This window comes from Nannobrachium achirus, assembly GCF_963921795.1.
Source record: "Nannobrachium achirus genome assembly, chromosome: 22".
NCBI lineage: Eukaryota > Metazoa > Chordata > Actinopteri > Myctophiformes > Myctophidae > Nannobrachium > Nannobrachium achirus.
Window position 1 is genome coordinate 25,310,129 of NC_137829.1, and position 16,528 is coordinate 25,326,656.

Below are 16,528 nucleotides of genomic sequence, written 5' to 3' on the forward strand. Positions count from 1 at the left end.
CAACAAGTATCTCTACATCATGTCAAACACAAGCAGGGGAGGGGGGGTCACACAGGCTCACACTCACCTTGCTTTTGGCCCCACTGCTATACCAGCACCATTTACTTCCAACATCTGGCTGACCCATAGACATAGAAAGGTAGACGCCTCCTTCGACTCTGATGCGTGTGCATCGAGGGACTAAGGGAATCACGTGTGCATTGCTTCCACTGCGTCACACATAGGGAAGTTGCTAGGCCAATCAGAGGTAGGTGGGGGTGGGTCTTTACGTACGCAGCCTGTAAGAACAGCTGAGCCGCGCAACATCGGAACTGGCTCTGTTGAATTGAATTGTAGTCCTTGGATAAGTCCCGGAAAAGACGTGCTGTGATTGGCCAGTAGTCACTTTGACTGACAGCGTTCCCTTAGTTTTTCCAGGATGTCCGGACTACAACTGTTGCACGTCGCTCCAATGAACTGCAGAGGTGAACGAGGCATCTAGCTCTTTATATCTGTGGGCTGACCTACCTTCAAGTGCCTCTGTTGAGCAATCTTGAAATGCATTTATTTGACCCATAAGTAGGCTACTGCAACCCCCGCTGCACCCACCCAGTAGTGCTGTTGCGCAGCCTCCACGACCACCGCTCACTTCACACTGGTGTGATTTTTACTTCAGTGGGTGGGGGCATGCTTACAAGTGTCTTTTTTTCCTTCTTTTTAGACCCAATAAGCAGACAATTTCTTTGTTACTTTACACCAGACCCCAAAGTCACATCTGCCCAGGATAGCGGTGCATCTTGGGAATGGGCTTTATTGTGTCTAAAAATACATATTTAGCCACTTGCATGCATGCTCCCAGGGGGCATGCATGCAAATCAAAATCATTAAAATCACTAAAACGATAAAGTAAATTGAAACATTTTAATTCACCTTTTCTTAAATGACTAAAATATGAACCTTGTTGTAAAAAAACAAAGTTGTGCTTTAAGTGATATCTGCATATTTCTAAAGAGACAATTTAATAAGGACTTTTTAATACCTCTAAAATGACAATTTAAACATTGGCCAAATTGTCAAATATATGCCTATTGTGAAAATAGCTGATGTGCATGAGCATGTAGATCTGCTATTTTCACAATAGAACCGTGTTATACGGCGAAGGATCTCAACGGAAATAAGCTTGCATTGAGTTTCCTTTTAGTTGACCTTGTATCACTGGCAGACACTGCGAGACATGCTTTCTTGTGAGAATGAATAGATTATAGATGCAACAGTTGGAAAGAAGCTGGAGAGACATACCGGTACATCATCCATGCTACAGCCTTGACATTATACACAAAGCTGGAGTAGCCTAGACACACAGCTCACTCCATGTAAGGGAATGAAACGGTCTGGAGGCTGATCTGTAGACACAATCATTTAGGACTGACAGTCCGCTGAGGAATGCAAATTATGTCTATATTATATCAACAAAGTGGACTAGGCGAATAAAGCATGCTAGTAGGTCTACGTAAGCTACTACGATCTCTTTTAGGCATTTTAGGGGAACATTAGGCGACAAGTAGTTACTACTCCACTCATTAGGCTACAAAAGACCTTTACAAAATGGCACATTGGCACCTCTTGGCAAATCAAATAGAGGTGTATGTAAACGTCCGAGAAGAACTTTATATTCTGATGTTTCACCTCTGCCAAGGCCAAGGGCCAAGAATTTGAAGCAGAGCCAGTAATTACATCATGTGATTTCCGACGACGAGCCGAGTTGCCGAGTGTTTGAAATAGAGGTCTCACTGCTGTGCTGGGCTAGCCTGGCTTAACCAGACTATATAGGCTACTAATGCAGCTAATTGGTGGATTCTAGTGTTGGGCTGTGTCTGTGTGTCGGACAGGCTACGCGCGCGCCCCATTACGCACGGCGCGCCTGTGCGTGCATGCAGATGAAGAAGGCGCTACTCGACCAAGAGCTGACCCCGATCCACTTCACTGATATGGGTACTTTCCGATGAAGATGGCAATCTGTTGTTTATAGTCTGTGGAATTCGCTTCAATTAGACCGACTCTTCGCAAACGGCTTTCTTGTTTTGGTTTGATTTTTATACATTAGCCGGCTATAGCAGGCTAGACTAAAGTTTAGTCACTAAACCTCATCCTCCCATTTTCCAACAATGCTGTGTGGAGTGGAGTCGGCACATGAAGTTGGCAAAGGTAGTGTAAGCTCTTAATTAAGTTATTTGTTTTGCATGATGATTGTTAAGAACTTATTTGGATATAGCCTATATATACTTGATTCTAAACGCATAACTTTTGGAAGATAATATGGCTGAAACCAGCTCTCTTGGCAATGTTGTAATATATCTAATTGACACATGCACTGATACAGTAAGTAAAGTACGTTCTAATAGGCTACCTAAAATGAAATGTTATCTGAATATAAAGTATAGCCTACAGTAGGTGCGATTGGCAGCCAACAGTTCCATTTCACCATTTTTATTGAATATTGTGTGCTTATACTCCCAAGTGTGGCTATTCCTTGAAATTGTTTAAAACAACTCTAAACATTCCAAAGGTCTCTGGAAATGCCTTCTGGGATGACTCACTTGTTTGACAGCCATTTCCTGCTGTGCAAAAGGGAGCATCATAAACTAAATAGAAAGCTGCTTCAAACACCATCCTATTCACCCCTTCTCCTTTCTCCTCAGGGTTGAGCACCATGATGCTGGTCTCAGGGTTCCTCTTTCTGTGCGTTCTCCAAGCTGCAACCCCCCAAGGGGATTTCGGCCCTCGTGGAACAAGGCCAATACCAGGACGAGGTGACCAACCAAGACCGACTCCACCCCCCGTCAAACCGCCATCACCAACTCCTACAGGTTGTGAGAGTGAGTCAAGTAGCCTATATAAAGCTCTGAGTCTGGATTCTGTCTGGATTCTGGGTCACTTTAGGGACCTAAAGGAGTAGGTCACCCCCAAAATAACCTTTTTTCTATCTATTACTCACCCCGTGGAGACTTTAGTTCAATAATATTGTTTTTGTCGCATTCCGAAGTCAATAATTTGAGGAGACTCTTTGTAGGCCCATTGAATTTGGGTCTCCATCCGGAACAAATGGGGGTAAATCTATTATAATCAAATTATCGGCTTCGGAATGCAACAAAAACAAAACAATATGATTGAAAAAGTCATGTTGGGGGTGAACTACTCCTTTAAATGAAATTGTACAAATGTAACCAAATGCGGGGTGCATTTGGTTACATTTGTACACTCGGAAATGTTTTGGTCACTTTAGTGAGAATTTAGGGACAGTGTACAAATGGATATGTGAGTATGAGCATTTTTACTGTGGTTGGACCTGTGTTAATATATCATTCTCTCTCAGAGGTTATTGATTGTCCTGTCCGGCTATATTTCACCATCGACACGTCCGAGACCATCGCCCTACAAGAGTCCCCCCCTGGTATACTAGTGGACAATGTCAAGGAGTTCACCAAGATCTTTGCACAGAAGCTTTCTGATGAAGAGTACAGGGGCCAGGTCAGGATCACCTGGTCCATAGGAGGACTCCACTTCTCCCAGAAACAAGTGGTCTTCAGCCAGTTCAACACCCGAGAGAGTTTCATCCGGAGCTTAAGTGGCATCAGATACCTGGGCAAAGGCACCTACACCGACTGTGCCCTCACCAACATGACTCATGAGATGACCCACCACAACCCTTCAACAAGGACTGTCCTGTTCTCCGTGGTGATCACTGATGGTCACGTGACGGGCAGCCCGTGTGGAGGGATCAAGGTGTCGGCAGAGAGGGCCAGGGAGAAAGGGATCAACATCTTCTCGGTGGCCGCCTCCAGGAATATTGATGAGATAGGAATGAGGGAGATCGCCAACTCCCCCTCCGAAGTGTATAGAGATGACTACATAGCTGTGGATATCGTTGACGGACGACCAAAAATAATGACAGATTCCATTGACCGTATCATAAATGCCATGGTGATTCCAGCCTTCAATAAATATATATGTGTGTGTGTGTGTGTGTGTGTGTGTGTGTGTGTGTGTGTGTGGGCTTGCAATACTATCTTTGTGGGGACCTCATGTCCCCACAAAGATAGTACAATCGGAGGAAAAATCCTTGTGGGGACAAATTAATACGTCCCCACAAGGTGTTTAGGGGTTAGGTTAAGGGTTAGGGTTAGGGTTAAAAATGAATGGAATGTCCCCAAAAAGATAGTAGACTATGTGTAATGTCCCCACAAAGTAGCAATTGCAAACCTGTGCGTGTGTGTGTGTGTGTGTGTGTGTGTGTGTGTGTGTGTGTGTGTGTGTGTGTGTGTGTGTGTGTGTGTGCGCGCGCGCGCGCGCGCGAGCGAGCGTGAGCGTGTGTGTGTATACAATTGATATGCTTACATAATATATAACATAAGTACTTAATCTTTTATTTTATTCACAGAAATATCAAGCATATTTACAGGTAAGACTATTTTAGATGAGGCTGTACTTCTACAACTGTTTTAAACATGTTCTCTCTGGGAACTGCTTTCATATTATACCCCATAATTATCCAAATCGAAAACATTGCAAGATTCATCCTCACTAAGATTTTGTACAAAAGTCAACTTAAAAATGTAATAATTTGTATCTACCATTTCCAGTGTTACCAACATACATGCCTGGAAACCCCTGGTATCTCTGGGCCAAAAGGTCATCGAGGTGCAAAGGTGAGGATGTTGTGTGAAATCATTAAGAAGTATATGTTTTTGCTTTACACCACTCTTAAAACATAAATATTTTTATTTTCAGGGTGCAAAAGGAGGCAGTGGTCATTCAGGACTGAAAGGGGAAAAGGGTCATCAAGTAAGTATAGACTCTGACCACAGACATTTGCAGCAGTCTACAATATTGTGGTATTTATTGTTCAGTTTGATATGTACAGTCATACAAATAATTCATATTAAAAAGCTGCACTGTATGACATTTGTGTATCTTATGTCACAGGGTGATCCTGGTATCGAAGGCCCAATTGGACGACCTGGCCCAAAGGTTTGTTGATCCAAGATACATGTTGCAGAGACATTCACATGCTGTATTATATCTGTCTCTTAAACATGTCTTTGTGTGCTGCCATACAGGGAGAGATTGGTGCTATAGGGGAAAAGGTAAGATCTAAATGTTAATTTTCAATCTTTTTTGCATTTCAATCTTAAAAAAAATAAAAAAAATAAAAATAAAAATCATCTACATGTGGCTTCTTTTTGGACAGGGTGAAATTGGAGCCAGTGGAGCAAAGGTGAATATACATGTATCATTGTCTTTTGTATGTTCACCTCTTCTCAGTTTAAGATTTTCTTTGCTGACTGACTTGTTACTACTCAGGGTGTTGCTGGATTGCATGGCAGGAATGGAACAGATGGACAAAAGGTGAGACTCAGTCCTTTACTACATGTTACTGGAACAGAATTGTGGATGACACGTATATGGAAACTGATATGATTGTCGGTGTCTTCAGGGTAAAGTTGGGCGAATTGGAGCTCCTGGCTGCAAAGGTGATCCAGGAGACATAGTGAGTCCAACATTCATACAGTATATCTGTTCATCTATACACTGAATTTAATGTTACTTGTGCATCTCTCTCTCTTGCTAAATTCTCTCTCTTGCTAAATTCTATGCATGACAGCGTATTTTATGTATGTTCATTAATACATGTTGTCCCTCCCAAATAAACAAATTAAATGAAAATCTAAACATGTATTTGTATCATGTGCTGTAATCAAGGTCGAGCTTGATGGCAATGTTTTCCTCAGGAAAGTTCATCCCATAATTATGCAAGCATATTGCTGCCATGCAATATATTTCTCATGTTATAACAAGATATTGATAACTTTTTCATGTTTGTTATGACCCTAAGGACCTAAAACACAGATGCACAGCAACACCACACCCGTAACAATGTTATTTTAAGAACAAGATAACAATTAACGTGAAACGTTTCACATTATAACAAGTCAAAAGGTTATCATGTTATAACATTAAACGTGAACCGCTATTTACCTTATCTTGTTAAAACCTGAAACGTTTCAAGTTAATAATACATTATCACCTTATAACGTGCTGCTTTGTCATGTAAGTTGTTTTCCTGGCCTGGCAGCAATACACTTCCATATTATAATCAATCAAATATATAAGGAAAACATATTTTCTGTTTTGTTCTGAAAGGGGCCAGATGGCTTTGCAGGAGAAGCTGGTGACACTGGGCCACCTGGACATGATGGACAGAAGGTTTGTCCAGCACATGAACTCAATTGAATGGTTGAATTGTCCAGTTTTGAACCAAACTTTCACAACCTTTGAATGCCTTGTAAAAGATGTGACAGGAAACATTCATCTGTTTGTCATCATATTAAAACATTTCTTTAAAATATAATTTAGAATTTCCATTTTGGCTAAGCAGCAAGTTAGATAGGCTTCGGCTAATTTGGTTTCCAGTAGAACTTATTTACGCGAAGTGTGGGTGGGGGGAGGTATCCACTTACTTTTCTATGCTTCCAATGTACACCTTGTTACATGGAAGCATTTGAATATTGAGTGAGCCAACAGTCTGTCTCGACTCAAGAGAATACTATTTTGCAAATGTAAACAGTCATAGACAAAAACAAGCTGTTTTAAGACAGTTTACAGTTTACAGTTTAGGCATTTAGCAGACGCTTTTAATCCAAAGCGACTTACAATAAGCAGATACAACATCGCAATAATAAACAAGATAATAGGTCAGTACATTAACAGCAATATAACAATGTAAATGGATATCTATCTAGAGAAAAACACAATATAATCAAGTTCTAAAGAAACCTAACAAACAAATGTTAACTAGCTTCATGTATGGTCATTGATTTTACTGTAGTGCTAAGACCATGGTTTTCTATGTTCTATTTTTAGGGCGATCCAGGTCGCCCTGGGAAACCTGGGCCCACTGGCCCCAATGGTGATCCTGGGCTAAAGGTAGAAAAACATTACATCAAATATTCTGTGCAAATGTGTATTCTCCTGTACCTTGACTCCAATCAATGAGCAAAATGTTCTTCTCATACAGGGTGACTTAGGAAATCCTGGCAATCCTGGGCTGCCAGGAACAAAGGGATTACAGGTTAATATTATTATTATTATGGTTATTTGTTTGTACAATTATAGCTGTTATTAAGTTACGAAGTGTATTGTAAATGTAAATGTTTTTCCTTGTAGGGCATTGGAGGGGAACCTGGACCAAAAGGCGAACCTGTAATCCAATTTTCTTTTCTTTAACAAATTGTTGATTTTTGCATTTGTAAGTCTGTTATGAACACATTAATTATAACATAAATGTCACCAGGGTAGGAGAGGAGATTCTGGACCTAAGGGAAATCAAGGACTTGTTGGGCCAAATGGCGAGAAGGTACTTTTAACACTCTTACAGATGTCTATGGTATGTATGATGCATCATCAATTGAGGTTTTCTTATTTTCATTTAACCTTTATTAAAACGGGATAGTCCCACTGAGAACAGAAATCCCTTCCAAGGAGATGACGCCAAGAACATAAAAACACTGAAACAACATTTAGCATGGAAAACATCAAACAACAATGAAAGAGGAAAGATTTAATGAAAAAAAAAGTTGGCAGAGAAGGAAATAGTCTGGGGACAAACTGATAGAGATAGAGATAAAAAGGTAAACAATGTTCTCTCCCAGAGGATTCATCATCCACACCCCAAAATACTGTTCTGAGCAAGGAAAGAAAAATACATTTAAGAAGTCTTTGTCCATACTGTTGCAAGCTCACTTTCCCAGTACAACTGAATGTTTCACAGTTTCTCTCACAGACAGATTATACGGTTTGATAACAGCATGAAGATTACAGTGACTACACTTTGAAATATGTTCTGTATATATTATTGTTGTTGTTTTTGTTACTATTATTATAATAATTATTATTATTGCTGCCTTTTGAAACTGAGACATGTTAATTTTCTTTGAGGGCGAACGAGGGCCAGAGGGAATCAGAGGTCATGCAGGGGAAGATGGACTAAAGGGAGCGAAGGTGAGCGTACAGGAGACGTGAGTGATTTTGACGAGATATCTCGGCAACTGTAAGACATTTTTCACATTTTCCATTTCCAGTAATGTTACTCCCTCTTGAAATTCTGCCAAGTTCACTGGACATTGATTCCATAAGTTTCTAATTCACCTTGAGAAACTTTTGCAAAATGAATGTTTTTGTGTGTATTTTGATTTAGCAGCTAAACCAATGGTGAGTAATGGTGTTTTGTCTGTGATACTGACCTGCTCTTTCAGGGGGACCTAGGTCTACCAGGGCCACGGGGACAACCAGGAGCCCAAGGCAGCCCTGGGGGAAATGTATGTTGTTTTCAAAGTTTAGGACACTGGGTGTCATGTGGATCAAACAACACAAATGTAATCATTACAGCTCTTCAAAGTAAGCAAGAAAATAGTACAAAAATAGAAGGCATTAAATCGAAGCACTCTTCAGCAACTACAAGAATTGGAACATGAATTAAAAGCCTTTATTAACTCATCTGAAAACAGACAATAAAAATGACCGGAAGGCCTTCATCAGAGTCTGATAAAGACCTTCTGGTCAAAACGGGCCAGCATTTTTATTGTCTGTATTCAAAATGATTCTATTCCTCCTCCATTATTCTTTGTGTTTCATAAAACTACTTGAAAAGCTGGTATACTTACATTTGCTAATGCTACTGTACAGTATATTGTTTAAGATTGCTTCGAAATATTTAGCTCAGGAAGTCAAAAACACTATCACAATCTACCCATTCTACCCACCCACAACCTCCCTTAGTTTGACCTGGCTGGTGAACGTATATGTACACTGTAACACTACAGTATATACAATACATGGCTGATGATGACAGTGCATTGTAACAGAAGATCCTCTTCCTTGTTACAGGGAACTAGAGGTAACCCTGGCGATGCTGGACCGAGAGGAGACCACGGTCCGCGTGGGCCGATGGTGAGCTAAAGAGGAATGCATTTTTAACCAACACACTAAATTTGTGAAGAAAACCACAGCGTTAAACATGAACAAAAAAAAAAAAAAAGTTTCATCCTATTTACATTAGTAAGGAACATGGCAACTCTTCAAATATAACATTGTTTCCTTACTTCCCAAAGGGAGACAAAGGAAGAGATGGATTGAGCTATCCAGGACCAAGAGGACCCTCAGTAAGTTTGCCTAGCTACGTCGGCTTCTGTCATTATATTGTGATTGTATTTTCGACAGTCATTCGTTTTCATCAAATGATGCAGCTGTGCAACAAAGTATAAACAAGTCTTTGTTCTAGAGATGTACCGATACCACTTTCTCCTTCCCGACACCGTTTTCCGAAACCCATAAGTTGCACTTCATCGGTCAATACCGAGTCCCGATCCGACCGATACCAGTGTGTAATTTAAAAATGATCTCGGACAGTGGTTCTCAGTGTTCCTTGAGGGTGTTCTAAATGGACCCTTACAGGAGAGGGTGTAAAAAATACATTTGTACACTCATTAATAATTGTGCAGCTACAAGTTAGTAAACTAAGAATGCAAATAGTACAGTAAAGCTGGTTGCACACTGCACTGCGTTTCTTCGTTGCGTTTTGAAAATCCGAAATCCGGAGGCCAGGGAGAGAGAGAAAGGAAAGAGAGAGAGAGCAAGGGACTCAGTGGCAACAGTTGCGAAAATCCCAAAAAAATCTACCCTGGTCCGAAAATAAATACGAAACGGGCTGCAGTGTGCAAACGTAAGTTGAGGTAGATCTTTTTATTTACGTACTCCGAAATTCACTCGATATTCGGCCAGAAAAACGCAGCAGTGTGCAAAGACCTTAAGGGTGCAATACTGTCATGTAACATAAACTGAAAATGTTAAAATATTACTGTAAATGAACCATCACCATGCGATAAGTTGTGTGTGTGGTATCGGAATGGCATAGACTGCCATACTCACCGATACTGAGACCAGCATTTTAGGCACTATCGGCAGCTTTTCCGATACTGGTATCGTTATGGGAACAACTGTACTTTATTCCCAGGGAGACAGAGGTGATCCAGGTAGTAGAGGACCCAGGGGGAGCAGAGGTGATTGTGGCCCCAAAGGAAAACCTGGAGCCAAGGGACCATCAGGAGAACCTGTAAGTTAACCAGTTCATGGAAAGTGTTTATTATCTGAAATAACAAACAGCACAGTAGGTACTATTGGCAATATCACCTAACTAACTAAAATGTCAGAACCAAAACAACATACAAATTGGGAATTATTAGCCTTATGTCTGCACTCTGCAGTCACATCAGGTCAGAAAATGTAGCAATATATCCCATTACAGTTGCTGTACTTCAGATCAACAATTACGGAAAGTATTTCCAAATATTTATTTTAGTCTCGGCCATGCCTTCGGCCTGGAGGACTAGGCTACAATAATTAAATGACAATCAAGACAAGAATAGAATAGATGAACTCACCAAATCTGTAGAGCTGCAGGTGACATAAATCTCCACAGACTTGTCCTATAATGACCCCCTGGATTTGGCCCAGCTTGGATATTGTGAGTTTCTGCAGCTGTCACCGTGACATAATGGGCAAGTGTCACTTTTACTCATAGAACTGTATGCCAGCCAAAATTGTGTGAGAGAAGTATCAACTTCATTATGACGTGACGATGACTCAATTTAATTTAGACAAATAAGAAGTTACACACACATCTGGCCAATCGCTGCGGAAAGTCGGAGTATAGGGTTTTTGGATTGTTGCTTTCGGAAAGTAATGTTTGGACGCACTTGCACATCGCTGGCCATTTGCACACAGAATGACATTGAGAATAGGGGACTGACAGTAGCACATTTTCCTTTCAACAATGGTTAGAATAAAATGGACTATTCTATTCTAAATTCTAAATTATGATTTTAATGACGCTTAATGGCTATTGTTTGACAATACCACTGGTAGAGTGATAAACCTTGATAAGAATGATAAAGGGGAACCACATCGAATTATAAACTCCTTCAAGAGTATTGACCAGTGTCGCATTTAGTTGAATCACATCCCAAATGTAACAAAGATACGTCTAGTTATTTTTCCAGAGAAATGACTCATCTCTACCGAAAAACGTCTGCTTTGTACTCTTCAGGCTGAGAAAGGCATACAAGGTGAAGCAGGGAAGAGAGGTCCGAGAGGAGATCCTGGAAATGATGTAAGAAAACAGAATCTGTACGTCCAAAATCCGACCATTACTTTACAGCAGTGGGTTTCAACCCTTCTCATATCAAGGTCCATTATTTATTCGGTATTTGAGCCATGGACCACTATTTAATGAGATGTAGCCTCTCAGACCCAAAACGTACAATATTTTGTTATTTTTGGATACGACTTTTACCCACAATTCCATGTTGTATTGATGTATACCAATAGGGGAGATATTGACAGGCAAAACGTCGATTAAACTCTTGAGAGCGTCAAATTAGTTTACCGTATGGGTCCATTTGGTGTCATTTTACACTCTCAAGAGTTAAAGATCTATAAGGGTTTCCAACTCTCCATCAGGGACTACCTGGAACCCCCTCAGTGGTCCTACCACAGGTTGAAAACCACTGCTTTACAGGAAATGGGGGAGAAAAAAACATGTGTTCCAATATGGATCCAATGTAGTTATTATTGAGTCCCACACTACTGTTAATACTTTTCATTGTGTAAATATTTATAAAATCCAAAGACTTAACCTCTTTCAACCTGGCGTCCCTATTTTTGTCATTTCATTTTAGATTAAAATGTTTCAAAAATAGTGAAAATAGCAGATGTGCAAGCTCACTACACAATCGCAATGCGTTGTGAGCTTGTAGATTGGCTATTTTCACTATTTGTGTGACCCCGTCATACAACAATGGTATTCATTTGTGAAAAAACATATAACAATGAAATATGGAGATTTTTCTGCCCGACCGTGACACAACAATGAATTCAACTTCTCTCAGATTATGTCAAAATCTTGCCTTCTGTTCTATAACCACAGGGTGGTTTAGGACCAGCAGGAGATCCAGGCCTCACTGTGAGTGATTTCTTAATTAATATTTGTTTTTAAATGAATATTGATCTACTTTTCCATAGCTGTGACAATGCTAATCTGTGTGCGGTTTAATGCAGGAATGTGATGTCATGTCATACATCAGGGAGTCATGTGGTTGTTGTGGTAAGTAACGGTTATCAGGTGTGTGTGTGTGTGTGTGTGTGTGTGTGTGTGTGTGCAAATAAAATAACAAAGGTGTATTAGCTGTATTTTTGCATCAACACACTGAACCGTATGTTGTCTTTCACCAGACTGTGAGAAGCTCTGTGGAGCTCTGGACATTGTGTTTGTCATCGACAGCTCAGAGAGTGTTGGGCTGACAAACTTCACCCTGGAGAAGAACTTTGTCATAAGCACCATCAACAGGCTTGGCAATATGGCGAACGACCCCTCATCACTTACTGGTACAGTTGAGAAAAAAGCCAAAAGTCAAATAAATTAAAGAAAACAGGCACCAGTATAAATTCTTTTGCAGACATGTTTTTCAAAAGGAGTGAAAATTGAGACTGCCACATTAGACAACTGTTTCCACAGACATAATCAGCCCACATGCTAAGATACACTGTGAACTCCAAAAGCACTTGGACAGTACTGTAATTGCTTTGGCCGTGAAATGACTCAACGGCTGTGAGGTCAAAGGGAGGACTGCCATTAAGTGTATTTTCAGCTTTCTAAATCTGGGGTCTTCAAACTTTTCAGTTGAAAGAGAGATGAAGCAGGGACCCCCACAACCTTTTCATAGATTTCATATAGTTTTGTTGTTTGACAGCACAATCATCAGTGTATTTTGGATTCATGTCAATTGGTGTTTTCAGATCTACAAGCTCACAGCTGTTTCACCATCTCATCATGCAAAAATAATTTGAGGTTAATTAAAATATTGTTATTGCTTGTTATATGCCAACTACTGAAATACACATAGTGTGTATTTCAGTAGTCAATGAACAACGAACGTCACTTATTATTGAAACTAGAAGCTGGGCCGCCCTTCGGGCGGCCCAGCGTCTAGTCGGCGACCTGGCCAACTCGGAACAATGTAAATAGGGAATGAATGCCCCGCCCTTTAATGCAAACCCCATTATACCTGTTGTCATAGGACCCGTTTTGACCATCTGTTTGCCTGTGTCCATTTATGCCCATATATGGAGATATCTGTTATCTGTCTGTCTGTCAGCGTCCATTTTATGTCCATATATGGAGATCACTGCAGATATAGTTCTGGGTCCATTTTATGCCCATATATGCCCATATATGGAGATATCTGTCTATTTGCGTCCATTTCACGCCCATATATGGAGATCTCTGAATCTGTCTGTCTGTGTCCCTTTATGCCCGTATATGGAGATCTTTGTGATTCTGCGTAAATTTTATGCCCATATATGCCATTTGCGTCCATTTTATGCCCATTTATGGAGATCTCTGTATCCGTCTGTCTGTGTGTCTGTCTGTGTCCCTTTATGCCCATATATGGAGATATCTGTCTATTTGCGTCCATTTCACGCCCATATATGGAGATCTCTGAATCTGTCTGTCTGTGTCCCTTTATGCCCGTATATGGAGATCTTTGTGATTCTGCGTAAATTTTATGCCCATATATGCCATTTGCGTCCATTTTATGCCCATTTATGGAGATCTCTGTATCCGTCTGTCTGTGTGTCTGTCTGTGTCCCTTTATGCCCGTATATGGAGATCTTTGTGATTCTGCGTAAATTTTATGCCCATATATGCCATTTGCGTCCATATAGTTCTGGGTCCATTTTATGCCCATATATGCCCATATATGGAGATATCTGTCTATTTGCGTCCATTTCACGCCCATATATGGAGATCTCTGAATCTGTCTGTCTGTGTCCCTTTATCCATTTTATGCCCATATATGGGGGCATTCATTGTATGCCCATATATGGAGAACGCGCGTGCCCGTGGGACGAACGGTTCTCATATGGGGGCATTCATTTTATGCCCATATATGGAGAACGCGCGTGCCCGTGGGACGAACGGTTCTCGAGATACGCGGATTACCTACATACATACACACTCACAGAGATTTTTTGTTGACTCATGTGGCGTACGTGATGTCAGAGCCTTTTATGAAGTGATGTCACAATGAGTCAGAGCTTAGTCAACAATCAACCCCGCATAAGGAGATTCCGAACGTTTCGCGCCGGTTCGGGAAAACCGCGCGTCGGGTCGGGTCGAGACCCGGCACTGCACTCCGTGCCGCGGCGGGGAACGCGCGTGCCGAATCTGAAGCCGGTGGGACGAACGGTTCTCGAGATACGCGGATTACAGACACACACACACGCAGAGACTTCTCGCATTTATAGATAGATGAAACGTGATGCTTAACTGACTATATAAGGGAAGGCATAGTGTTTGAATATTGTACCCAACATGCCTGTCTTGCCTATAGGTGCCAGAGTTGGAGTGGTACAGTACAGTCACAACGGGACGTTTGAGGCCATTCATCCCAATGACCCCAACATTAATTCCATGTCTGCCTTCAAGACGGCCGTGAAGAACCTACAGTGGATAGCCGGGGGCACGTTCACCCCCTCGGCTCTCAAGTTCACCTACGACAACCTCATCAGGGACAGCCGCAGAGCCAAAGCCAAGGTGTCTGTGGTGGTGATCACGGACGGGCGCTTCGACCCGAAAGACGACGACACTCTTCTCTCCTACCTCTGCAATGACAATAGTGTGGTGGTCAACGCCATTGGAGTTGGGGACATGTTTGGACAGGTGGAGGATGATGAGATCCTGGGGTCCATAGCGTGCCAGCGGAAGGACCGTGTCACAGGCATGAAGCGTTTTGCTGACCTGGTGGCCGAGGACTTCATTGACCAGATGGAGACTGTGCTCTGTCCAGGTGAGGTCCCATCGACACACACAGGATTCATATATCTAGGTTACATCTATTTTTATTAAGCTATGATTTGGTATAAACACTCAGTTAAGAGGATGACAACGTTTAGCTGTTATGGCACAGACTTTTATACTGTATATCCTTTTTTCCAGAACCTGTGATTGTATGCCCTGATCTTCCTTGCAAAATGGGTAAGCTTTGCATTGCATATGGTCAACTAATTATCTGTATAATATCACCTGCATACATGTTAAGTAGGGTCAGTCAAACATGATTATATGAACTGAACTGCAGAGGTGGAAAGAGTACTAGAACACCCTCAGCACTGACATACTCACATAGATGCAAGATGTACTTGTGGGGACCACTAAGTAAAAGAAGCAATGACTTAGTTTGGGTCAATGTGACATCACTTCCTAAATAGAAATCTTTCAATATGAATAGAAATTTTTAAATATAAAATGTATACATCCTACCAAACAATCACTCCCCAATTCAGTGATGCCCTCCAAACTGGTTTTATAGTAACTTGTACAGTAGCATTTATTACTTTCAACCCACACTGAATTGTATTGATATTGCGGCTGTTTAGATTTCATCACTAGAAAGGTTGCTCAATGGTTTATTGTGTCCGTCCCTGCAGAGTCTGATGTGGCGAGGTGTGCAGAGAGGCCCGTGGATGTTGTATTTCTGCTGGATGGCTCAGAGCGTCTCGGCATGGAGAACTTCCACCACGTCCATGGATTTTTGCAGAGAGTGGCAGATACTTTGACCTTAGCTCGGAGTAAGACTGACGGCATGCGTGCCCGTCTGGCGCTGCTTGAGTACGGAAAAGAAAATGAGAACCACGTGGCCTTTCCTCTTACGCATGATCCGGCCGTCATCGCTGATGGCTTGGGAAACATGACCTACTTGGATTCCTCCTCTAGTGTGGGGCCTGCCATACTCTATGCAATCAACAATCTCTTGTCTACTGGTGGCGAACGCCAAACGAGACACAACGCCGAAATCAACTTTGTTTTCATCACCGATGGTGTAAGCGATCATAAGAGCCTGGAAGAGGCTGTAAGCGCCATGCGCAGGGCACAGGCTGTCTCCACAGTGCTCTCCGCAGGAAGTGATATCGACCAGGAGGTTTTAATCAAGCTGGCCCAGGGTGACCAGGAAGCCATCTTCAAAGGAAAAGACTTCTCTGACCTGTCCCAGTCGAGTTTCTTTCATCGTTTAATCCACTGGATATGTTGAGGGACCATTGTCAGGCGGACATGAACCTTTAATGTGCACTGTACATAATAGCAGTGCTAACGCTGTTGTATTAATTATTTTAAAACATGGAGATATTGGTTCCTACTGCACTGCAAGGGCTGTCCATGATGTCACTTACTGTATATGCATTGTTTGTGCTTCACTGGATTTGGCACGGAAATGTATTCACCTTGGATATAATGTTTAATAAATAAAAATGCTGCACTTTTCATCCACCATAAAACTTTACTGCATTTATTATGGTTAGATTAAAAAGACAGCAGTTTCTGAGACAGTAGAGTCTAGAGGGGGGACACTTTTATTTATTACACTTGTATTTATTA

At 41.5% G+C, this 16,528-nt stretch overlaps 1 protein-coding gene across 2 annotated transcripts; it reads left to right on the forward strand.

Annotated features, from left to right (window-relative positions):
- The first annotated feature begins 1,994 nt into the window (after positions 1 to 1,994).
- On the forward strand, positions 1,995 to 16,369 carry LOC308307344 (collagen alpha-2(VI) chain-like). Of its 2 annotated transcripts, none has more exons than XM_080752559.1 (28): positions 1,995 to 2,184; positions 2,679 to 2,855; positions 3,353 to 3,960; positions 4,418 to 4,438; positions 4,620 to 4,685; positions 4,768 to 4,821; positions 4,963 to 5,007; positions 5,097 to 5,123; positions 5,228 to 5,254; positions 5,341 to 5,385; positions 5,474 to 5,527; positions 6,181 to 6,243; positions 6,901 to 6,963; positions 7,055 to 7,108; positions 7,204 to 7,239; positions 7,331 to 7,393; positions 7,975 to 8,037; positions 8,292 to 8,354; positions 8,923 to 8,985; positions 9,147 to 9,197; positions 10,049 to 10,147; positions 11,141 to 11,203; positions 12,020 to 12,055; positions 12,151 to 12,196; positions 12,325 to 12,477; positions 14,487 to 14,942; positions 15,092 to 15,130; positions 15,583 to 16,369. In XM_080752559.1, the coding sequence occupies exons 1-28, from the start codon at positions 2,145 to 2,147 to the stop codon at positions 16,182 to 16,184; spliced, it is 3,177 nt and encodes a 1,058-aa protein (XP_080608685.1). In that variant the 5' UTR covers positions 1,995 to 2,144; the 3' UTR covers positions 16,185 to 16,369. The 2 variants fall into 2 exon arrangements, with proteins under 2 accessions (XP_080608685.1, XP_080608686.1); XM_080752560.1 differs by having other exon boundaries at positions 2,679 to 2,846.
- The last annotated feature ends 159 nt before the right edge of the window (positions 16,370 to 16,528 follow it).